The 25,172-nt window shown below is 37.9% G+C and overlaps 1 protein-coding gene across 50 annotated transcripts in view; it reads right to left on the minus strand.

The window, feature by feature from the left end:
- The window catches only part of Zbtb20 (zinc finger and BTB domain containing 20), an 865,938-nt gene that overhangs the window by 26,177 nt on the left and 814,589 nt on the right, over positions 1-25,172 (minus strand). For 43 of the 50 annotated variants that reach the window (XM_021263367.2, XM_087208762.1, XM_087208829.1 and 40 more), the window contains 2 exons: positions 22,514-22,677; positions 21,942-22,129 (listed from right to left, as the gene is read on the minus strand). In XM_021263367.2, coding sequence (XP_021119026.1) covers positions 21,942-22,129; positions 22,514-22,524 — 199 coding nt within the window. In that variant the 5' untranslated portion in view covers positions 22,525-22,677. The remainder of the gene's footprint in view (positions 1-21,941; positions 22,130-22,513; positions 22,678-25,172) is intronic. The other 7 variants (XM_087208842.1, XM_087208839.1, XM_087208857.1 and 4 more) reach the window with 1 other exon arrangement.

Genomic DNA, 25,172 nt, shown 5'->3' on the forward strand with positions numbered 1-25,172 from the left:
AGAAATTTAAAAAGTGACTACATAGGACAGGGTGTGTATCTTGGTGATAGTGCATTCACCTACTATATGTGAGGCCTTAGGTTTGATTTCCAGCATGGAGTGTGTGCGTGTGTGTGTGTGTGTGGGGGGGTGTTTATACCAAAATTAGCACCTCTCTACTAATCTATTCTTTTTTTGGTCTCAATATTACCAAATACTTGTTGTTAAGAAAAAATAAAGTTTTAACGTCAGTAGTCCAAAGATCTAGTCTAACTTCCAGGAATAGCATTCCTTTGGAAAATATTATCAACTGGTAGTCAATTATAGTTAAGTAAGGCACACATTTTTTGACTTTGGGAAAACTGTTATCTGACTTCAGTGAATAAGAAAACAGAATCTCATAGTATCTTTTTAAAAAACATTTCTGATTATAGTCATAGAGTTTCCTAATGCATGGAACTTCTCTCCAGCCTCTGTTGCTATGGCGTTCTGAAACTGCTTTTGATGCAGGTATTCAAATTCATGCTCAAGAGTTCTCTATACTTGGGTCTTTGTGAAAAAAAAACCAAAAAAACAACTGGTGCGCTTGAACCATGACATATTATTTTAGTGAGGAACGAAGGCCTTCTAACCCAAAGCAATAGGAAAACCAAGATAAAAGGCAAACCTGTTTTACTGGATGAATGGTTTACATGGAAGTATACAGCTGATTTGTGTGGCCCACTTTGAGTGTGGCAGGAACTCATTTGTCTGCCTAAGGTGATCCATGATAGAACTGGATATAGAAATTCCTTAAAGAAAAGATGTAAGTTTCTTTCTTGCTATAGGTGAGATGAAGATGATTCTAAATAAGTGCTGCCAGGTAGAAGTCAAATCCTTGGGAGGCACAGGTAAATAAGTGAAGTAGAAGGTATGTTTCATAATTATGCCAAAAAGGAGTAAAATGTTTTATTATATTATTTAATATCCTTTTATATAATATTATTTACATATTATAGAGAAAAATATATTTAGCTACAAGAGTCTTCTACAGCAATAGCTAACATTCCTGATCTCACTTAACCAATTTAGCTTGATTTGATTTTCCAGTCTTCCTCAAAATAAAATTTCTGAGATAGCTTAAGAAATTGGTCATTTCTGCCATCCTGTGCATTATTACATTCATTCTTAATTCTCTTCTGTTGAATTGTCCAATGTTCTGAAATTACTGTGCTTTCAGTATGTGTGATGTCCTACGTACCCTCAATGAACTCTATTCATATTTTTTTATTCTCTGTGAAGTCTTCTGTGATTATTAGAGCCCACCCTGATTTTTTCCTTTTCCTAGTTCCTACTAGTTTGTGAGTTAATAAATCAAGGCATTAATTTCTGGTTTGATCTCAGTGACTTAGAAACTTTCATAGATTATCTTACCCTTTCTCCACCTGTGGGTAAGAAAGGCCACGTCTTTGTACATAGTTATAGGCTCCCTTATTCAAGGGAGCTGTGGTTTCAGAGCCCATTAAAACTCTAAAACAAGGGCCGGGGATTTAGCTCAGTGGTTTCGCTGCCTGCTGCGCAAGTGCAAGGACCCAAGTTCAATCCCCGGTACCAAAAAAAAAATTAAACAAATAAATACTCTGAAACAGAGTTTTCTTTCTTAATCTACATCATCTAAAAGGAGTACGTTGGGGCCCTTTCTGTAGTGTGGAGGGGAAGGCTGGTTCTCTGGGGGTAGATGAGGTAATAACATAGGGAAGAAAACCATAATATGCATGGTCTCTCTTACATACAACTCTTGTTGGGGCAATTGCTTGAAACACATGTGGAGACAAGACTGGATATAAAGAGATGCTGTTTTGAGAGAAACCGATCACCTGGGACTTTGGGACTTGGGCCCACACTCAAGGCTGAGGACACTGTGAGGAATCTATACACCCAAAGAATGTAGAAGTGCCTGGCAGTGTGAAGCTGAGGCTCAGTGGCATCTTTGAGAGGTAGCCAAGCAATGTCAGTGATGGATACTACCATGGACTAAGGGTCTGAGCCCCCTGTAGATTTCATGAACCTTGTACCAATCTAAGGAAAGGAAGGGAGCTCTGAAACCTGACTGTGCCTCTGGGAACTTGGTGACAGAAGCCTTGGGTTTAATTTCCTTTTAAAAAAATATGGAAATGTTTTTTGTAACTGAATGTTAAGGAATAAATGTGAACTTTCTACATATGTACCAAATATATTTAGCCCTTAATAGCATAATTCTCTCTCTCTCTCTCTTTCTCTGATTGTGCCTATCTTAACTCTAGAAGTACCTAGGCCTCTTGAAGGCTAGTGCCTTGCTTTGTTATAACTATAACTGCAACTATAGCTACAAATATATAAAACTGGATCTCTGACACTGCCCAGCACATTTCACAATAAATAGGTCCTATCTGAATTCTTGTTTGATCAGCAATCCACTGCAGTTCACAGTAAGAGGGAACCTCAGAGTGCACCTTTTCTCTGAGGTGTGTCTACATGTCATAGTCCTAGGAAACCCTGAAAGTCTGTTTAATGTTCTTCTTCCTGTCTTTTATTACCCTAACTTTTCCCATCAAGGAATAGCCATAGTTCTATTTTCAGTATGAATCTAAAACAATTGGTTTTTTATGTATTCACTGAGTCTATGCTCATTCACTTATGATTTCTGACATTATGCCCTATTGTCCACATATCTCTAATTCCATTTCTTCTATAGGAAAGCTCACTTGGTCCTCTGGTCAGAAGGAGAATGTTTGAAACCCAAAGCTGAACCAAACTTTATAAACAAAAGTGGGAACAAGATGAACAATCTGTGAGAGTTAAAAGCCAAATTGATTCCTCTTGCCTAACTTAGGGAACCCTAACCTTCTTAGTATCAGATATTACAGAGATAGCTATCAATCATCACTAATAACTGATGTTTATTTATATTTGTGTTAATAGTGTTAGGGATTGTTTAGAATATTTACACTTGGTGGCCACTGGGTGTCCTCCTTTACAAAGTAAATATGCAGCATTTAGCACAGGTCACCAAAAAGAATAAAAAACACTAGTTTTCTCTTTGGCCTTTCACAACCTATGTATAAATTTATTGCTAAACTCATTACCAGTTATACATTAGTTCTGTTTAAAAACCTTCAGGTCAAACTACTGAAGTTTAGAATCCAAAGTAACTTATTCAGGGTCCAGACATGAATTTAAAAAGCTGTTCCATCAATAGAGGGGCCTGTGATCCAGCTATTAGAATGAGTCCTTATTTGTCTAAAAATTGGCATGGGATTTTGACTATCTGAAGAAAAAGCCAGCAGAGAAGAGCAGAGAAGGTCTTAATTTATTTTTGAAAGTGAAAGAGAATACCAAGTATCTCCATGGGATATTTGTTAGATTCTGTTTTTACCTCAACTTTTCTGAAAACTAATTAAAAATAATAATGAGAGAGTTGAAATATGTCCTTTTCCTGAGAAATCCAAAAATAATGTGAAAAACAGTACAACGAGCTGGGTCAATATAATGATTATCAATCATTTCACATTTAGGATAAAGAACTTAGCCTTTGTGGGCCAGTTACCAACCTAAAATGAAGATGCTTATGCTTCATGGGCATCTTGTAGAGACTAAATAAAATAGAATGTAAAGGCACACAGGTTTCTTAGGAGGGGAAACTTTTCATGAGATAATTTAAAACATCCCTAATACTCTAATCGTGGTTGAGTCACATTCATGCATGACTTGACCCTGGAGCTAGACAGGAATTAAGGCCAGAGTTCACATAGCCAACAAACATTTACTGGTTTGATTACTCCAAGGCACTGGGTGTAGCACATTGCTGGGCAATCACTTTGTGCTCCCTAAAGTGATTTTATGCATTTCTAGGATTGCCATTGTCTCTTAGATACAACTCTGGTGAGATTCTTTTCCTGCATGGGAAAAGGGATTTCTGTCTCCATACCTTATACATTTCTCAAATTTGAGACACAGAACTACTATTGAATATGTAACAGTACTTGTCTTCAAATGTTATACTTAGCCAATTAGCTAATCTTTTTCAAAAGTAAACTTTACTGAAGTAATTCTTTTTCCCTAGCATACATCCCAGCTTAATTATTGTTCTCTGGCATGTCATTACAGTATATAAATTATCAACATGATTCAGCCCATAACCAATAATTTACACAGATAATATCAGGGAAACTAGGAAGCTCCACATGCTATTCATTGCCTTTCAGAGATGTTCTGTGGTCTCCTTGGCTTGGCTTAACAGCTTTCTTTGTTTTTAAAGGACCACCCACCCATGCCTTCAGTACAGTAATCTGTACCTCTTAATCGATGGTTAAATCCACAACAATGCACAAAAGCCAGGTCAGTTTCACCCTGAGATTATACAAAAGGATCATAATGTATTTGGAGTGTATGGAGAAGTGTCTCATTTCTTCTAAAGATCCTTAAGTTCCTGGGATTTATAGTCTTTTCCAACCCTTTAATTAGTAGATTCATTTCTGAACTACTGCAACCCTGAAGACACATTTCTGCAGAGCCCTTCTGGTTGTATTTTACTCTGGGCTTTTATTCCTTTTAGTTTCCTCAGTTTGCTCCTTTGATTTCACTTTTAGAACTTCTTGAGGCTCAGTGGCTGAATACTACACAGCACAGGCCTTATCTGATGTGCCGGCGCCTGGTGTGGTCTTAGACACACTGGTGTTTTGTTCTTAAAGTAGAGAACTGATGTTCTGAAACCTAGGCTCAAACACAAAGGAGATCATTAGCTCGTTTTAAGTGTCTTTTTTCTTCACTTCCAGCCTCCTCCTACTCTCCCCAATACTTCCTTAGTCCTAAGCACTGGAACCAGATGGCAACCATATTCCAAAGCTGAGTATGTACAAAATCGTTCCATGGAGAACAGAGTGGCTTCAAAGTTAGCCTTTCTATTCAAGTGGGATGGCAGGGACTTCTGGAAGAGTGAACTCATCTCTCATTCATTTAATCCTCTATTCATTCAGTCAGGAATTTGTTTTCCTACACATCCTTCTACTGTCCAGCCAGTTGAGAGAGGGTGGGAGTGAAGCAACTCTCTTGAGGGCCCCACCAGCAGGAGGGCACTAAGACTTTATGCCAGGCAGTTGTTTCCCATTTCAGCTCTGCCTGCTGCTGATCAAATCATGCCATTCCCATGGGAGGAGCTTGGGAGCACTGTGTGGGGGTGGATTTCTCAAGCACTGTCTCCTTGCTAGACTGCCAGTCACATGCTGTGTTCCCTAGACAAAGATTAGACCTGGCAAAAGGATGAAACAAGGAGGAGGTGGAGTTGCATAAAATGTTGTAGTTGCAGTAGTGGGAGGTGGGAGTGGGAAAACCTCTTCTTTTTGTTGTTTCAAGGTTTACTGGAGCTTTCACCTAATCATCTGTTTGAGCATCTTGAAAATAAGTATCTATTTCCATGATATCTATCAAAAACAGGCACCAGATTATACTACAAAGTTGACCTTAACCCTGCCATATTGCTATTAGAATGAAAACATGTAGCAGCCTACATTCAAAGAAAGCTCTTCTGTTTTCCCAGCATAAAACTGGAGGGTATCTGTGACGCACTCTGTTACACAGATCCACTGAATGAAAAATTTAGAGAAAATATAAGTACCTGCACTTTTACAAGTGGGAGAAATGTGCACAAATGGATTATAACTGTATTTTTGCTCAGTTATTCATTCAACATTTGCTGAATACCTACTATGGCTAAGCACTTTGTTGGGTACTAACGATTCACTACGCAGTGGACAAGAGAGATAGGGTTTCTGCATTCTGGAATTCTTTTTCCTGGCCAAAATAAGTACTGTACTTAACAATTTAACTGGGGCTGACGCTGTAGCTCAGTGAATCCCCACCACTGCAAAAATTAAAACAAACAAACAAAAATCCCTCCAAGAAGAACAAAAACAAAACAGAAAGACCCAGCTAGAATGTTATGTGAGGAACAGGAATAATTCATCTTACCTATTATTATTTCTTCTGAATCTTTCTCAAATCTATTTCTTAAAGGTTCAGTTCCTTTAACCAGAAGATCTATTTAAATCTCACTTTCTCCTGTTATAATCAGTGTTTTCTAGGCTACAGTGTTGGGAGTTCAGATTGCAACTGGTATCATTTTCTTGGGGGTAGGGTGGGACTGTAACTGTGAAGATCGTTACTTTTCAAGTTACACATATATTTTCTCTGTAAATATTGTACCATCTAATTTGCGTCTTTGGATTTTGCTGATTAGCCATCAACATGTGATTTAAAGAGTATTGCATACTAGATGCAGAAATCATGACTCAGTAAGTTATCATTTTAAAGCTCCAATTTGGGATTTATACAGATTTGTGCACAATCTAGTTTGGCTTTCAATCTGCAGCTATTATCAGCAGATTGGTAGATAAGCTTCATACCCATGTGTCTCTGGAATTCTATACTCAGCAGCAAAAGCTGCTCAGCAGTTAAGAGAAGCTAAGACTCCAAATCATCTCCACACATTACCAAAAACTATGGGACTGGTAAGGCTTACCAAGGGCAAAGAGCCAACAAGTCTCACTGAATTTCTACTGTGACTTACTCTAGAAGGGAAGGAGCTAAGTGGATCAGGTGATTAAGAGGCACTCTCCTCTGCAGTGAAACACATTTGCTCTTGTAGCTTCGTCTCTATTTTGAATTATTTCAAAATGCTCTGATGTCATCAGTCAGACTATCTTTCAAAAAGATAAAGATGCTCACTGCAACTGCCTTGCAAGCATAAGGTCCTGAATTTGATCCCCGGTACCAAAACAACAAAAACAAAACAAAACAAAACAAAAATTTGTATTTCTCTTTGGAAAGGGCTCTCCGATATAGTGGTACAACAGTTTGTCTTTCTAAGGACCTGATATTTCACTCAATTTATGTTTTTGGGCTACAGTGAAAAGACACCTGAGGGTGTATGAGGAGCATGCATGGATTTGACAGTGTAAAAGTAAAATAGCACAGAAATCCATTCCTCGCTATCTGAAAATCTCTTACTGATTAGAATGCATGGAAGGACAAGAAAGGACTTAATTGGCTAATGCATAATACTATAATATTAACAATAGTCCAAAATATTTTATACCAAAGGGAAAATATTCAAGTTTTTTTTTGTTAATTCTCTGAGCCCCAGTTAATTTCCTCATCTAGAAAGTGGGCTTTTTTTGAAAAAAAGAATGATATATGACAACGTATTTGACACAGCGTGAATGCTTACTAAAGTATTAGGCCTTTTCTGTTTTTAGGGGGAAAATCATGACAAATAGGAGCATAAAAGAAGGCCAAAAAAAGTAGTATACAGACTTCCCAGTCTACCCAGGCCTTAATCCAGAGGGCCCAAAAGAATGGCCTTTTCCAGAAGTGAAGAGGGTAACTGTTCTACACCCACTCTCCTCTTACAGATCTAGGCCTTTTGATTCTCAGTGATTCTCCAGCGAAGGATGGGCACTTCTTACAACCATCAGTTATGCTGCATCAAATTTAGGCCATATTTACTTCATAAACACTTAAACTGTAGCTAATGCTCAGATCACCGAGTGCTGGCCATTTTACTGGTACTGTTTTAGAGGCTTTCTGTATGGCATTCCATCTAGTCTTTATATTAACCCTATGAAAGATACTGTTTTAATTCTCATTAGTTACATAAGAAAATGGAAGTAGAGGGAGGTAATTAAAAGCATGTAAAGTGCATTCATAGGCTGAGGTTCACATTAAAAAGAGCAAATAACTGGACTATGGGGTGAGAAAACATGTTCAAAACAAACACATGGTCCAAATCTTAGTCCATGGTCAACACATTTAAGAAGCACCCTTAGAAGTCTGTTATAGAAGAAAAGTGCAATATACACCTTTCTTTATTAAGAGTTAAGCCACAAAGCTTAACGCTATGTTATGTCCTTGCCCTGCAGGTGTACTGAAGGGATCTGGAGGGGCATCTGGAGTCATTCTGGATTTGGATGTTCCATGGATCTCTCTTCCTTGCTTTTTAGTTTACTCTTGGAAGCCAGGTTTAAGGATGCAGATTCTTATTGGGATATGCACTGCAGATGTCACACTTGTCTGCTCTTAATTCTTTGATCTCAATCTAATCAAAGCTTTTTTTTTTCTCTTTGGTTCCAGGGATCAAACTTCAGGACCTCACACTTAACAGGCAGGCACTGTGCTGCTAAGCTACATCCCTGGCCTATATATAATGTGATGTTTTGTTTTGTTTTCCAATACCAGGGATCGAACTCAGGACCTTGCACTTGCAAGGCAGGCACAGCACCACTGAGCTAAATTCTCAGCCCTTAATCAAAGATTTAAACCCATGTCCTAGACCAACACATACACACAGTCATGAATATGTGCACTCATATCTTTTCTGGAGCCTCAGGGACTCTGAGAGGGAGGCCCAGTTATAGTACCAGTGGGTTTAAGGACTCCAGATCAAGAGTTTCCTCTGAAGCAGGGCTAGGGGCAGTGGTACCCTCTGCCTGTACAGCTGCTTGAGAAACCAGGCCTGCTTGACAGTGCCTCTCAGCATCCGGGATTATTGAGGCCACCTCAAGGATCCCAGGATCCAGTCAGTTCTCTGGGATCTTTAGGCTGGAATAAAATGGAATAGGCTTAAATCCTGGAAGTTTCCTCAAAATTTCGAACAAAAACAACAACAACAAAAACAAAAACAAAACCCAGGCTTATAGGCAAAGACCTTCAAGTACAATATTTCTCCGAGGAAAAGACAGGTTTCTTTTCTCCTGGGATTAACTTCTAAGGGTTTAAATTCAGAAGCTGCGTGTGTCTTTTTCCATAAAACATAGAGTTATGCTTTGCAGCTTAATTCTTAATAAAGAAAGGTCTTCTTTGTAGCCAAATATGGTCAAGATATAAGGCAGAGACAATAAGTGACTATATAGGAGAAAGTGATTACAGCATAAAATGAATGATGAAGTTAATTTAGTTATCATTTTTTGAAATCCTTTGTGCAGTACTCCATATGCCATACATACGACACTTTCTTTAAAATTCTGTATGCCCTGGCTTAATATTGTGTGTGATCCTTGTATAAAGTGACAATAAGAACTAAGCTAAAACTACTGAATTTAAATAAATAGGAGGAAACTTTTTAAATTGGAAGGAAAAGGAAAACTTTACAATGTCAATTTGGAGTCAACTATAAATTCATTCTTCCCATGAAATTATATTTATGCTCAAAGTTCTTCTTTGTAGTTGTTTATATAATTTCCAGCACTAATAAAATAATTTCTTTGTTTAGTTTTACCAGTAACGTAGTAGCAGAGCAAAGTACCATTTGATTTAGTTGGTTCCAGATCACTATCCTGAAGTAGAAGTAATATCACATTTTGTGTGTCCAGGTGACAATGGCTTTTGGAATGTCCTCAACCATTAAGGAAAGCAACACAGTCTAAGTTGAAACCCTCCTGCTCCAGATAACGAACCCGAGGAGCTCTCACGACAATGAAGTAGGACATGAGAACACAGAGATTTGATACTAGTAACTACAAAGCTACTTAAATAGGACCTATTAAGAAAGAAATTCACAAAATGTGGCATTTTTAAAAAGGATTATGTTTTGAGATAACTTGTTTTTAAACGTTTTTAGAAAATTTAAATGCTCAAAGTATATACTTGTGCTTTGTCTAATGTTCAGAGTTTACTGAGGGTAACTGAATGAGTATTTGTGAAGCTATCCAAAGAAGACAAGTACTAAGTCTTAAAAAACATTTCTATTCGCTAAAAGGAAAAGAAACAATGTTGTAAGCAGTACATGAAGACTCTGTAAAATTATTGACTCATTGGGCTGGATAGTGCCTTCAAATTTCTTTTACATATATTTATCATCTCTATTACCTTATGAAATAGAGATGGAATTCCTTCTCACCTTGCCTATTTAATTGCAGAGTCTCTCTTAATATTGTTTTGTATTTCTCAGCTTCTAAATGGGTTTGGAATTCCTGTATTATAAAAATATTCCTTAGGCCATTCTTGAGTTGTTTATTACTATTTCTATTTAAATTGTTCAAGTTCTTTTAAAAAGTTTGCTAATTGTTGTTTTCCTGTTCCTGCTCTGTTTACTCCTGAATTCTCCTGTGTGAATATTTTATTGTTGTTATTTTGTGTGTGTGAGACACATCTAATTCTGCTTTCATGACAGCCACTAGGACTCTACCAATCCCTACACTGAAGGTGACCTTTCCCAGTTCTCTGCCTCCTTAGTGTCTGTGGCAGCAGACACTGCTGATCCTTTCCCTCCCAGAGGCACTATCTTGGTTTTGCTCCTATCTCTCAGATCTTTTTTCCCTTGCCTTCCTTTGATGGTTCTTTGTTCTCTTTCTTATCACTCAATGTAAATATTCCCTAGGGAATCTATTTTCCTTTTTTTTCTCTCAACAAAGTCTTCTTTGAAGTTTATTCTCACATTTATGCCAAAGTGTGGCCTCTGGGCCAGTGTTCCCTAGCCCTAATTTCAAATACTTCTGCATACTCAAGTACTCTATCTGTAGCTCAATGTCAGGTGCTTCTATTGGGAATAGCCCCTAGTATTTTACACTAGGTGCAGCGTAAATGGAGTTCTATTGTATTCTCTCAATACTTAGGTTTTATCATTTTGCTATCTTGGAGTTATCTTTGATAATTTCCTTTCTCTTATCTAATAGTCAGCTCCTGGATCTGTCTACCCACAGTCTAGGGAACCTGGCTCCCCCATCCCTTCCCTCCTACCATCAGCCCCCTTTAGGTTGCCAATCCTGTGAACTACTGAATGCTTTCTGAACTCTCTTTCAGTCACCCCACCATCTATGCGTGCTCCTTGCTGCTAAATTAGATCTCCTCCCAAGCAAAGTTTTGATCAGGACCCCTACTTAAAACCCTGCCACAGCTTTGCACCAGACAACAAACCCCTTATACTCCACATTATCAATGGCTCACTTTCAGTGAAATGCTGTTTTTCTTTTTTTTGGTACCAGGAATCGAACTCAGGACCTTGTGCTTGCAAGGCAGGTGGTGGCACCACTGAGCTAAATCCCCGGCTAAATGCTATTTTTTTTTTTGTAGTTTTTAAAAATAAATTTATTGGTACATTTTAGGTATACAAAATGATGACATTCATCATTGGGAATTTGTATCTTTACATTATCTATCTTGGTCCTTATTTTTTTCTTCATTTCCCTGCCCTCCCTTCAACCCCTCCCTATTTACAAAGACTATGTTTCCATTTTTTCCTTTTCTCATATTTTTTCCTTTCCCTTCTCCCTCTCCCTTACCCCTCCCACTTCCCCTTCCCCTTCTCCTTCCTCTTTGGACCTTTTCTTTCTACTTCACTTTATCTATTATACATTTTAATCTTCATTTACACTTTCAGTTTCTCACACCAGAGAAAACTATTCGGTATTTACATGTGTGTCCTATTTATTTCACTGAAGAGTATGGCCTCAATGTGCATCCACTTAGGTATAAATGTCTCTAGTTTCTCATTCTTTATGGCTGAGAAGTACTCCACTTATAAAAATAAAACACATCTTCCTCTTCTTTTTCTTCTTCTTTTTTTTTTTTTGATACCGGGGATCAAACTCAGGTCCTTGAGCTTGCGAGGCAGACGTCGGAACCACTGAGCTAAATCCCCAGCCAAAAACACATCTTCTTTATCCAGTTTCCAGTTGATGGGCAATTAGAGTGTTTAAGAAATTAGACAGTTTCTACAAGTAAATGATAATGTCAGTACAACATACAGGAATCTGTGGGACACAATGAAAGCAGTTCTATGCAGGAAATTCATAGCAGTGAATGCCCATATTAGGACAACAGAGAGAACTCAGTTAAATAACCTAAGTGCAGAACCTCAAGCTCCTAGAAAAAGAAGAGCATAACAAACCCAAAACTCATACAAGAAAGGAAATTATAAAGATCTGAGCAGAAATCAATGCAATGGAGACTAAGAGAATGATACAAAAAAATCAATGAATCAAAGAGTTGGTTTTTTGAAAGGATAAATAAAATCGATAAACCTTTAGCCAAACTTATCAAAAAAAGGAAAGAAAAGGCTCAAATCCATGCAATTAAGAATGGAAAAGGTGAAGCCACAACAGATCCAGCAGAAATCCAGAGGATCACCAATACCTACTTTGAGAACCTGTACTCTAATAAAATGGAAAACACAGAAGAAATGGACAGATTCCTAGATACATACGAATTGCCAAAGTTAAATGAATAAGATATAGAAATTCTAAACACCTCAATAACAATGAGTGAAATTGAAAATGCAATAAAAAATTTACCAACAAAGAAAAGCCCAGGTCCTGATGGGTTCACTGTGGAATTGTACAAGACATTTAAAGAAGAACTAATACCATTACTCTTTAAATTCATCAAGAAAATTGAAAGGGAAGCAAGGCTTCCAAATTCATTCCTGGAAGCAAGTGTTACTTTGATCCCAAAACCAGGGAAAGACCCAACCCAAAAAGAGAACTACAGGCCAATCTCCCTAATGAACATAGATGCAAAAATCCTCAACAAGATACTGGCAAACAGAATACAGAGGGTCATCAAGAAGATCATACACCCTGACCAAGTCGGATTTATCCCAGGGATGCAAGGATGGTTCAACATCCATAAATCAATAAATGTAATACACTATATTAACAGAGTCAAGGACAAAAACCATATGATCATCTCAATAGATGCAGAAAAAGCATTTGACAAAAATCCAACACCCATTCATGATAAAAACACTATAGAAAATGGAACAGAAGGTCTTTATCTCAACCTGATTAAGGCTATCTATGAAAAACCAACAGCCAACATCATACTAAATGGTCAAAAACTGAAAACCTTCACGCTAAAATCAGGAACAAGACAAGGATGCCCACTATCACCACTCCTGTTCAACATTGTTCTGGAAACATTAGCCATAGCAATTAGAAAAGAGAAAGAAATAAAAGGAATAAAGATAGGAAAGGAAGAAGTGAAACTGTCATTATTTGCTGATGATATGATACTTTACATAGAAGGCCTAAAAAACTTGGTCAAAAGTCTTCTAGATCTAATTGACAGATTCAGTAGAGTAGCTGAATACAAGGTCAACACTCAAAAAACAATAGCCTTCTTATACGCAAACAGCAGACCCATTGAGAGAGAAATTCAGGAAATAATTCCTTTTACAATAGCATCTAAAAAAAAGAAATATGTAGGAATCAACCTAACAAAGGAAGCAAGACCTCTACACTGAAAACTACAGCACTCTGAAGAAGGAGATCAAAGCGGATACAAGAAAATGGAAAGATATCCCTTGTTCCTGGGTAGGAAGAATCAATATAGTGAAAATGGCCATACTTCCAAAATTGCTGAATGCTATTTTTCAAAAGAATATGAGGGGAATCTTCTCACTAAGGTAGCTAGGTGTTACTGTTAACTGGATTATAATGTACTTTAAGATAATAATGACTTGAGGATATGTATTAAGACTCTTGGTGTCAGGGTCTGTTTGTCTCCACCTTTGTGCACTCATGGAACTCAGTGCAGTGCCAGGCACACAGACAAATGTACTCTATCTGCACAGCTGCCAACCGAGTGGGTTGAGGTGGGTCCTGGTGTACGGGGACCCTGAAGGGCAGCTCTTTGTGCATGTATCTGCTCTAGTCTATGAGTCTCTTAGTCTCTAAGCATAGTGCTCCAATTTATAAAACTGCATCCTGTACAACACCCAGATCATAGTCTTCCACATCGAAAATATCTAGTCGACTGATGGATGAACAGTCCTGACTCATTTCTGTTCCAAAAACATAGGTTCTTTTAAAAGAAGACTCGGAAGCAGGCACCATATATGGTGGGAAGAAGAACAGGACTCAGTTTTTGGCTCTATCTCTCATTATGCTGAGAACCCTCTTGTATGATACTTGCCTTCTTTGGTCCTCAGTTTCCCTTATTGTGCAATGATGAGTTTAGATCAGGTAACCTTTAATCTCTTTCAGTGCTGTTAAATAGTTCAAATTGGAACACATTCATGACAGAGAACAAAGAATGTAGAGACAGAAGAAAAGCAAAAAACAAAGCAGAAACTGCTTATTCTGCTGATGAGTAGTAATAGATTTGACTGTGGCATCTAATGTGTGAGGTACCTGCGGAATAAAATTTCCTTCAAGCATGCAAGACTTAAAAGAATCCTCATCATGCTTTCATTCAATCCTAAATTATCTACCTCCTAGGGCAGTAGCACATATAGGTTTTTAAATTTTTTTAAATGTCAGGATGTGAGAAACTTTGGCAGATATGGAGAAGCACTAATTTTACAAAATGAAATTTTGCATGAGCAGAGGAGCACATACAAAACTGTCCCCAGCAGCTGAAGATAAGAATTGAAGATATACTCCAGCAAGGGATAAGATGGTGAGATGAAGAATGGGACCTTGAAAGTCAGCAGTTAGTTCTAACAATTACAAACAATCATAAGCACATTTATGCAGTGTTTGGGAGAGCAACATGACATATAACTTGAGGCAATGGGTAATGAGACCAGATTATTAAGATATCTGGGAAGACTCATAAAATGACACATTGCTGGAGTCTAGGGAGGCCATGAGCCATTAAGAAAGATCCAGCAGGATCTATAGGTGATTGTGTGGCCCTAGGAAGGAACCTTTCTCAATAAGAAAAATTATATTGAGATATATTGATGAACACATCATATCTAGGTCACTTAGAATACTTTCTTCTACTGACTGTGTGGAAGGAAGGATACTTCTGTTTATTAGAAAGTAAGTGGGAGCTGTGCTTTATTATTTATTTGGGAAGCAAGTGTTTCTAAAAGATTTCAGTCCAGATGAATTATAACAACAAGCAATGCTAACCAAATACAAATGGTTTTGTGATTAAAATGAGACCAAGTGTATGAAGGTCTCAGCATCATAACTGAAGTGCTCTGTTTTTTGAAAGCACCATTTTCTTCTTGTGCCTCTGTGAGCCTCCTTGTATTTCTTCTGAATAAAATGACATTATTTCCCTCTTCTACACACGCTTATTCCTTCCTGTTTCAGTTTAATGCTATCTTCCCTGTGGAGCCCTTCTCACTGCTACAACATCCTTCCTCGGATACTTCATACCATTTTGTGCATACTCGAACACTTCAATATTGCATTTGTATTCACCTCTTCACAAGTTCAGCAAAGTCTTTACAAACACTGTGAGTTCCTAAATGAGGGGACGGTGTCATGTTCATATCTAATCTTAGCTGAGGACATGGTGCTGAAACAGGGGTTCGATAACATTTGGTCAATGACTAAACTAATGAATAAGTAAATGAATGCACAAGTGAATGAGGTAAAAGTGAAGACCAGAAATTATTGCATTAAGTGATCATGAGAGACATCGAATTAAATTAGCATTGTAGGGAAAGTTCTGTAAAAAGAGGTCCCGTTTTATAAGAAGAGGTAGATTAAGACATGAGACTAAAAAATGTGATTTTTAAAAATAAATGTGTTCCTGAATAGGACTGGGGATGTAGTGCAGTACTAGGGTGCTTGCCTACCATGTAGCATGTATGAGGCCCTGGGTTTGATTACCAGCTTCACAAAAAAAGAAAAAAAGCTAAATGTGTCCTTTAATACAAAGTAGAAACTAGAAAATTAGAGCAAATAAAAAATGAACTAGCTTTCAAATGTATACGTGCTGGACTGTGGACTAAAATCTCCAAATAAGGGTATAAAAGGCAATGAAAAAAATTCCAAAGAGAGTATATATCAATTAACTAGAGGCAAAAAATGTGGCTTTTTAAAAACAGAAAGACTATCTTCAAAGAAACAAAATCTACGCTTAATAGGAAAGAGATTTACTTGGTTAATGGAATGGCAGAAAAATAGTTTAAATTCCTAGCAATAAAAGATAAGCATGTAGAGGCCGAGGATTTAGCTTAGTGGTTCTGCCACCTGCCTTGCAAGCGCAAGGTCCCGAGTTCGATCCCCAGTCCCAACAACAACAACACCAACAACAACAACAAAAAGATAAGCATGTAATCCCTTATAGGATTTAGAATGAGGAGTAATGTAACAAGAGCACCTAGTTATAAAACAGTTACTTTATTTACTCCTTAACTTACATGGAATTTATTAGAAATTAATTATCCTAGCCATAGTGTCATAACTGTTTTGTGGTTGTTATTCCATCCCATATTGGCTATATTTCTCCTGCAAATTAGTGTGACCCCAAAATGTTTTCAGGATTGTCCAACTTGTCCTAAATTCCATAAATACACTCTTTCAGAGGATGCTGTTTTTTTGCCATGTCTCTATTACGGTTCTTCACAGATGGACCATTTTTGTCCTTCCAAAGTCTAAGAATAACTCTTTCAGTTATCAAGACATACCAAAATCCAGTTCAGCTGCTCCTGTGGGATTCCAGTTAGTTTAGACACATCTGCTGAGATACATGCATTTGAATCCAAATGAAGCTTTTGTTTGATTATACATTTTGAACATTTATGGAGGTTTTTTGGGGCCAAAATGTTTTTCATTTTTTGGCATACCAAACAGAGATCTTCAGTTATAAACACTGCCTTCTGAGCACCTCCAACAGAAATCCAATCTTTTTATGTGAACAGGTGCCTCAGGAAGTTTTTGGAAGGTTTTACACTGAATCAGCTTTCCGACTGGAAACTTTTTGAACACACAGTCAAATTTGCCAGAGACTTTCAAACTTGCTTGAGCAGTTTTCACTCATACAGACATACATTCACACATAGAGACAGCCCAAGTAAAAGCAAATCAGAGCCCTGTAAACTGAAGTATCTTTCTTAAAGGTTAAATACCATATGCAACCAAACTGAACAAAAAGGAGATTATGACAGGAGAGTGAATGAGCAAACAGCAAGAGAATCTTCATTGAGTGTTTCCATCTGGAAGCCTCACCTGAGAGTTCAAGCTACACACCTTTTTAGTAAAATTTTCATCTCACTCTATTTCAAATGAACTCAAGCATTTGCATTTTTATTTTTATTTTATTTATTTATTTTCTGGTACTGGGGATCGAACTCGGGACCTTGTACTTGTGAGGCAGACAACGGAACCACTAAGCTAAATCCCCGGCCTGATGAATTTTTAAACACTGTACAATAAAGTATTGCTACTAATTCCTTTCACTCACAAACCTGTTTAGTTACTTTGAAAATTTTCCTTCTCTAATACAAATGGGTCAACCAGATTCAAGTGTAAAGGAAAAAAGAATTCCACAGTTTTCTAAGTCAGATTCTTTGGCAAATCCCACACCTTACCTGATTTCCCTACAACTTTGCCTTTCCAGTTTGAATATAAACTGAAAAGCCTTAGGCCTAAAAAGTTAGTGCAGAGTAAAAATCACTCCTCCACTGGGCATGCCTGGAATTCATAGGAAAATCTGCTTGCAAGTTGTTCTTATGGCCCCAGACCAGATGCTCTAAGGTGGCCAGAAACCTTTGTCTACACCCACTTAGCAGATTTCTGGCACTTTATCAGGGACTCCGAGGTTTATTTGCAGAAATGAATCATTTCCTTCAAAATATCCTTTCCCTATTTACATGCTTGCATATTCCTTCCATTTTGTTTTCCCCCTACAGCTTTACTAAGGGAATTAATTATCCAGAAGAACAGGAACATACAGTAAGTACATCTGAGATACAGGATGAGACACAGTATGTCATCTATTAGGCCTGGCTAAGACCAGCAGCTGATGCTAAATGCACCAAATGTTTTTTAATCACAAAGTTAGTAATTAATTGCTCTTTAAAATACATTTTATGCTTCTTTCTGTCTGTGTACATGAAATGCACATTTATTACATGCCAAAAATTACAACATTATGGTTTAAATGTGACTGGCACGGAAGTCCGGAAATCAGAGTTAATGTTCCCACAGCAACTTTAATTCTGTCCGTGTGCACATGTAGAGCTACAACAGTCTTCCATTACAGGATAATACATATAGATGGTTTGGGGAGAGAAGCTAAAGACCCATATCCTCAACTGTAGTTACAGGAAAGAAACAAAGAATAAGAGTTCTGCTCCTTGCCACATACATGGATAAAAACAATGTCCCCACCCCCGGCGTTGTATAATCAGGGAATGAAAGAATCTGCTGTGATGCGGGCACTCAAGGGGACAGTTTCTGTTGCTGTGGGAACCTGAACTTTGCATTTCCTGACTTGGGGGTAATTAAAATGTCAGCTTTAATGTGGCATTAATGGAGTTTGCAATAAAAATCCTCTTTGTTTTGTTCTCTAAAAAATTGCTCAAAAGTTCAAAATGAGCCAAGAGTACTAAAAATTTTAATCACAGGGACTTGGACAGGCAATGTAAAGGGTTGGGGGTGGGGATGGATAAGGCCAAAGAAGGTGGATGGCAAGAGACAGAAAAGGATGAGCCCGGAGTCTTCTCCAGAGCGTTCGGTCCCAGCAGCGTCATGCTACCTACAGAGCTAAAGTTAAAACCACCCACACAACAGTTTGGTAATGTGTAAAGGTTAAATTAAAAATAAATAAAAACTGTTAATGTGTAAGTGCATTTTGGCGAAGACAAAAAAAAAAATGAGACAGTCTGATGAGTCAAGAGAAAAAGATGGGAAGGTAAGTAACTGTGGATATCAGCTTCCAACAAAGGAAACCTCAGACTGGGTGGATCTAGGATACTTAAAGGGAGAAGAGTTGCTGTGCCCTTTGATGGAAGCCTTTGTTGGGGGAAAACAAAATGGAAGAAATATGCAAGTAAAGTTCTGGTCGCGTCTATCACATGAATATGACTGTGATGTGCTACAGCTTGATAGTTGTCAAGGAAGGTTTTTCATATGGAGAGCTTCGTCTGCTCTACTGACTTGGTTCAGTCCTGTTTAAGCATTTAAAGGGAGAGCTTGGCTCAGTTCATACTCAGCATGTTCCATGGGTAAGTGCTCTGTCAAACACTTGGGTTTTTGTACCCTTTTTGTTCCTAAGCTGATCTTAATGCCTTCCATTATCATCATCTAAATTTGTTTACCATTAGATTTTTAGAAATGGTGTAGAGGTGACAAGCTAGGAGGTAATGGGAGAATATTACTGAAAAGAAATTGTATTAGTGGGTGCAATGCAAAGCAGCACACATTTCAGTAGCAATATTAACATTATCACCTCACAAAGGAAAGCATATCTCAACTATATTCCTTCTTGGTTTGAAATTACTGGGATCTTTTGGCAAATTTGAAGTGGCTCAGCAGGTTAAATAGCAAACTAAGAATTTAAGAGGTCGGACTTGTCAACTTTGCTTGAAAATATGGCCTGTGTCCTTCACATGCAACAATACCGTGACTTGCCCATCCTTCCCAATTCACAGTGGAGCTGAATTTTCTTTTATGGGAATGATTTAATTCATCCTGTTTTGTAACCCAATCACCAATAAAAGTAGTTTACATTTTTAAAGTGCCTGTCCAGAGCCAGGAATGCCATCTTTGGACTATGAACAGAAAACTCTGGCTGCTCCCAGTGAAAGCAAACCCACAAACACCTCTCAGTCCCCAGGTGGGTTAACCATGGTCAAGTAGTTCATCTATGTGAATGTCAATTTTCTCAATTTTTTCATCTGTAAACTGGGAAGAATCATACTGACTGACAGGAAATGGGCATTAAGGAATGATTAAGAATCATGTGCTAAATATATGACAAATAAAAAGGTGTTATAAAAATTTAGGTACTTGTGAAAGCTTAAAACACCCCACACTGGTAGAATGTTTCTGAAGTTAAAGAGAGTAGCAAGTCAGGGGCACTATTTTTAAATGCCCCAAATCTGTTAGTTCTAAATAGGAATTGAATATTTTACCTTAAAGAAATTAGGCTTTTAAATTAATCTATGGTAAAATGACATTTGAAAGTAAAAAAAAAAATTCTCTTGAATGCAAGAAGAGCATCCAAAAATTTTAACAGCTTAAAATAAACCTTTTTCCTGTCTTCTCACAAGCAATCTCCAAATGGACAGATTTCTGTGAATCTTTCCTAAAAACAATTTTCTTCTAAGTGTAGGCTCAAATCAGGACAAACTATAATCCAAATATATTTGGAGAAAAGTATAATCAATTTAAACAAGAAGTTGGAGCAGGGAAATCTTAATGGCAAAATCAAAATGACTTCCTAAACAGCTGGAGATTAGGATTCTCCTCCCAATTCATTCTCCTCTCAACTGCATTCAGACACCCTCCTAAGCTCAGATTTGCTGCCTTCCACAGGGTTACCCAGGAACTGTACACCGATGCCATATTCCTACTGTTCCTTAAATGTCGGCCATACTAGTGCTAAGGCCTAGCTGGAAGATGCTTAAAGTACAATAATGAAGATCACTGCTTTTTCTAGTCAGCAAAACACTTGTTTTGCTGTAACAGGAGGTTTCTGGGCTAAGGCCATTCCATGTAGTCTTCCCCATAATGTATGGCAGAAGGCCAGGCAGTGAAAGTCTGTATGCTCAAGCTCTAGGCCCTTCACCACAGGAACAAGCCACCTTCCTGGTAGGTAGGGACAGTGTGCACATGTCTGTGGGGACAGTGCCACGTTATTTTCCAATTCCTTCTGTAATTACTATTACTGGAGACTGCCAGGAAAGTCCAAGAGTGTGACTATTACAATGGTCCACAGAAAACAGTCCCTCTTTCAGACTCCTGTATCTCTCTATAGACATTGCAACTTCGACTATATGGATCACACAGGTGTAGGTTTGAATCTCATCAGATCAGTCTCAGCCCAGCCATACTTAAAACAAGCTGTCTCCACCCCAACTCCTGCCCCTAGTTCTTATCCCTTTCTCTACAGACTATTATGATGAAACAAGCAGAGAATGAAATCTCCAGACTCAGTCATCTCTGACCCTTTTCACAAAATTATTCATTTGTTCTTTCCAAAAAATAACAATAGATTTAGAATTACATTTCCTAATTAATAATTTTTGTCTTTGTGGACAGGATAAAAGAAATAAAACTTTCTTGATCTTATCTTACTGATTCTAAAGAAGAACATGCCAGCGCTTTGCCTGTTACCAGATGACCCATATGGAGATCAGTTCAGAAGAGTTGCTAGGTATCTTAAAGCTATAAGAAATACTCATTTGGATTTGCCCCCAAACTTATTTAACGTTTTACATTGTCAACATACATGTTTCTCCCTAAGTATTGGGTTGTGTTTCAGAAAGGACCCCCCCTCCCAAAAAAAATCTCCTAAATGTGACTATTCAACTTTTAAAAAATAAAATTTGAACAAGTGACTTCCAGGTTAGTGAGATGGCAAAAATAAACAGCAAAGAAGTGATTTCAATAGTGACGATCTCATTAAGCTGCCCATTTCCAAATTTAGCCCTCAGGCAGTTTTTTTAATTAAAAATATTTTTAACCTGAATTCTTATTGGCTATGTTAAGTCGGGTGGCTTTTGAATTCTTGGAAGCCCTTTTCTTTTCTTCTGTAAATTTATGCTATCCTTTAACCACTTCAAAATAAATTAAAAACTGGAAAGACAGAAATTCAGCCAAGCTACATGAGACTTCAATAACTAATGCAAATCTGATTTGTGTTATGTAACTTAAAAATGGACATTTCCTTGTATCTAAATGCCCTTCTGAGGGCCACATTTGGTTGTTCCATTTAGTAATGGTGGAAGTGGTATTATTCAGATCAGCATAATTAGAAGGCGGCATTGTAACTTCTTTATCTGAGTTAATACTATAAAAGAGAATGTGGATCATATAATTAATTTGCCTTTTGAGGCCAAATGGCTGGTTACCTGGCTTTAAAATAGATTTAGCTTTGAAAATTATAGAAGTTGGTCAAATAAAAATGGTGGCATGCTACTTTTGGCTATTTTAGAAGACAAAATGCAAATAGCTTGCTCTGAATGCACAACAGGCAGAATTCAGGGGAAAAACATTACTCCAAGCACTGCGAAAACACCATGACCTTAATGGTGTACTCACAATCAGATGACCCGGTGTGAGCGTGAGAGTTTGTTAGTGAGTGTGTTGAGTGGATGAGGGCTGGGTCTGGAGACGGAACAGCTTCAAAGCTCAGGCAGGGAAGGCCCGGCTTGGCGCTGGACCCACGAGGCTGAGTAATCTCATTCTCCTCAGATGCCTTCTGGTTTTCAGCTGTCTTGGGTTTCTTCCTGAAAATAAACAAAGGGCCCTTTGAAGGAACTGACTGCATATTTGGGAAAAGGCATTTTTAGAATCTGTTAAAGATAACTTGATTTTTTTTTCTGAAGGGGGATGGGAGGGAGTCCAGTATGTCCCTTGTTTTAAAACAAGCTGATTCTTGTTTTTTTTTTTCCCTCCAGTAATGGCCTAACTGGGAACACATGAAAGCATATGGGCCAAGCAAACAGCACCACATTTGGACTCTGTTGGCTGTATAAAAAGACCCTGTCCCAGAACTTTTAGACAGCTTGAGCTACGTATGGCTGACATTATCCAAGAAAGAATCCCCCACCCCCCCCCGCCCCGCCTTAAGAGTTTTAACATGGTCTGGAAAAATACTAGTGGAGGTTTACCGTTCTAGCATTTGTCAGGAAGCTTAGAGACAGGACCCGTGGAGTAATGGGAGGAGCACTGGACTGGGAGTCAGGAGACTTGAGCTATTGTACTAGCTGTGCCTCTAACTTGCTGTGTGGCCTTGGGCACCTCACTTCACCTCTCTGGGCTTCAGTTTCCTCATCTGTAAAATAAAGGGCTTGGATTAGAAGGCCTTAAAGGTTCCTTCCAGCTTTCAGTTTCTTCATGGAACACACAGAACATTCAACTTTCTTGCTGTTACTAGATTTTATTTTAAATCAATACACAATTTCAAATAACAATCGAAATTTGCAGACTGTACAGATAAGAGGGACAGCGATGGAGGCTTTTTGTTAAAGTAGAAAGTGAAAAGTAACAAGAAGAGCTTAGGTCCTAGTAGGCAAAGAAGCAAGGTATCATACAGAGATACTCTACTCCTAGTCTTTACTCATTCTATGCTGAAGATTTTCATCAGTGAATGGTCCTGGAGTTCGTGAGTATGACTGTGTGTTTGGCATGTGAGGAAGAGATGAGTGAAAGGAATTAGAAACTAACTGTTACTAATTGTCATTTGGGGTCAAGAATAGAAGTAAAACAGCTCAGATATCAGTCAGCTCTGGGAGTCCTCTCACGACAGTACAACTGATGTTAAATTAATAAATGAGCTTATAATACATAGCCCTAGACTTCAGCCAAACTGAGATTTATTAGTCCTTGAACATGTTCTCAATTTCCTCAGCTTTGTGTTTTTTTCCTATCACTATGTGGATAATAACCAAAGAAGCAATTTTTTTTTCACTGCGAGGGATCAAAACCAGGGCCTTGCCTTGCATATGTGTACATAGCAGCCAAGTTCTAAAGTACTGAGCTACATCCCAAGCCCCAGAAAACATTTTTTTTGATAGAAGATTATGTGTGGCGCATAACTTGTAAGTGGATTTGTTTCTATGCTTCCTTTGTTTCTAAGAGCATGGCATTAAACTTGTTATACAGAATACTGTATTTCATATTGAAATTTGTTGTACTGGGTAGTTAAATCTGCCCTTGGAGAATATGGTGTTATGATTAGTATTCTGTGTTTTTCGTCCAATAGGTTGTGAAATCAAATCTGTTTCTTTAGAGGGCAGAAGGCAGAGTAGCATGGTAAAGATTAGAATAGAGGGGAAACTTTCAGACACTTTTCTCACTATACAAAAAGCCAATGTAAGGCAAACAACAAATTGCAGTGCCTTACACATTGTTTGTTGAATAGGTGACAATGGGAATAACCCCCAAAGTTTGAATGTCCACATGGAACTCCCAGGGCTCTGAGATTCTGATTTTCAGTTTAAAATGGTATCTAATAAAAAAGTCTTCAAAGTGCAACTCTTCTATTCTGTGAAAACCATTGCTTCCTCTATGGTCCTTACTTCCACCACTGCTGTCTGTCATCAAGTGGGAAATCTCAGGCTCATTATACACTTTCCTCTGCCTTCAAGCCAATTTAACATCAAGTTTTAACAATTCTGCTCCCTTCATATTTTCCACACCTTTCTTTCTTTCTCAGTTCATGCACTTGGCTTACCACTTTTTATCTGGACTATTGTTTACTAACTGGCTCTCCATCCTCCACATCTCCAGTCCCGTTTCTCTACATTCACTAAATCCCCGATGGTCATGTTCACCTGACATTCGAGGTCAGCTCCTTATCTGCTCTAGCTTATTTCAAGTACCCTATGTATTGGACACTGGACTCAACATTTCTTAACATTCCTAGAAAGTCCTGGAATTTACATTCTTGGCTCCACATCTTTACTCAAGTTATTTTTCTTGATTTGATCATCCCTTTGTCATTTCTGCTCATTGAAATCAAACACCCTTCATACTTATCAAATGCTCTTTCCATCTTGTAATGGTCACAATTCCTCTCTACTGGATAGGACTTCTCATTTGTTCTCTGAAATCCCCAAATGGTTTTTACTAATATTATTTTACTCAAGTTTTTTCGTGAATAGTTATTTATATGCAATAACCTCTCTGAGGGTAAGGAAATGCCTCAGTTATTTTTATATTCCGTGTAGTAGTCATTCATTCTTTCCTTCTTCCTTCTCTTTAATCACTTATTCACATTCATTTTGCAAACATTTACTATGTGCCTGTGATGTGTTAGCCTTGCCCAGGGAACTGAGCCTGGCTCTTGTCTTCCCAGAGTTTACTCTCTAGCCTACACTGTTAAGCCACAAAGCTGCCATTCAACAACTACTTGTTGGTGGAATGAAATTGTAGCTGAAAGTAAAGTGTATTTTGAGGATCACCACAGCCTGAATCCCAATTAAATTTCCTTCTTTCTGTGTAGCAGTGAAATCTACCCTGACTAGGTGCTTCAACTTTGCATCCATGAAGGGCATTTGAGAAGAGTGACGTCATTTTGTTCCATAGGACTAGGCTGGTCTTTGTGATTCATTTATATATAGGGACAGAATATCAATCACAAATACTACCTAGCAGAAAAAAGTTTATCTCTGATGCTTATCAACGAGGCCAAGGCTGGTTTTAGACGTGTAGTTCAGAAAATTAAGGATGTTCTCTTTCAAACATGATTACATTGCCAAACCACTATTATACTTTTATTTTTAACACTGCAGAAATTGTTGTTCATGCCAATACCCTTACTTTCTG

Source organism: Heterocephalus glaber, unplaced genomic scaffold (assembly GCF_053883595.1).
Source record: "Heterocephalus glaber isolate CG9 unplaced genomic scaffold, H.glaber_assembly_v1.0 deba00000122, whole genome shotgun sequence".
Classification (NCBI taxonomy): domain Eukaryota; kingdom Metazoa; phylum Chordata; class Mammalia; order Rodentia; family Bathyergidae; genus Heterocephalus; species Heterocephalus glaber.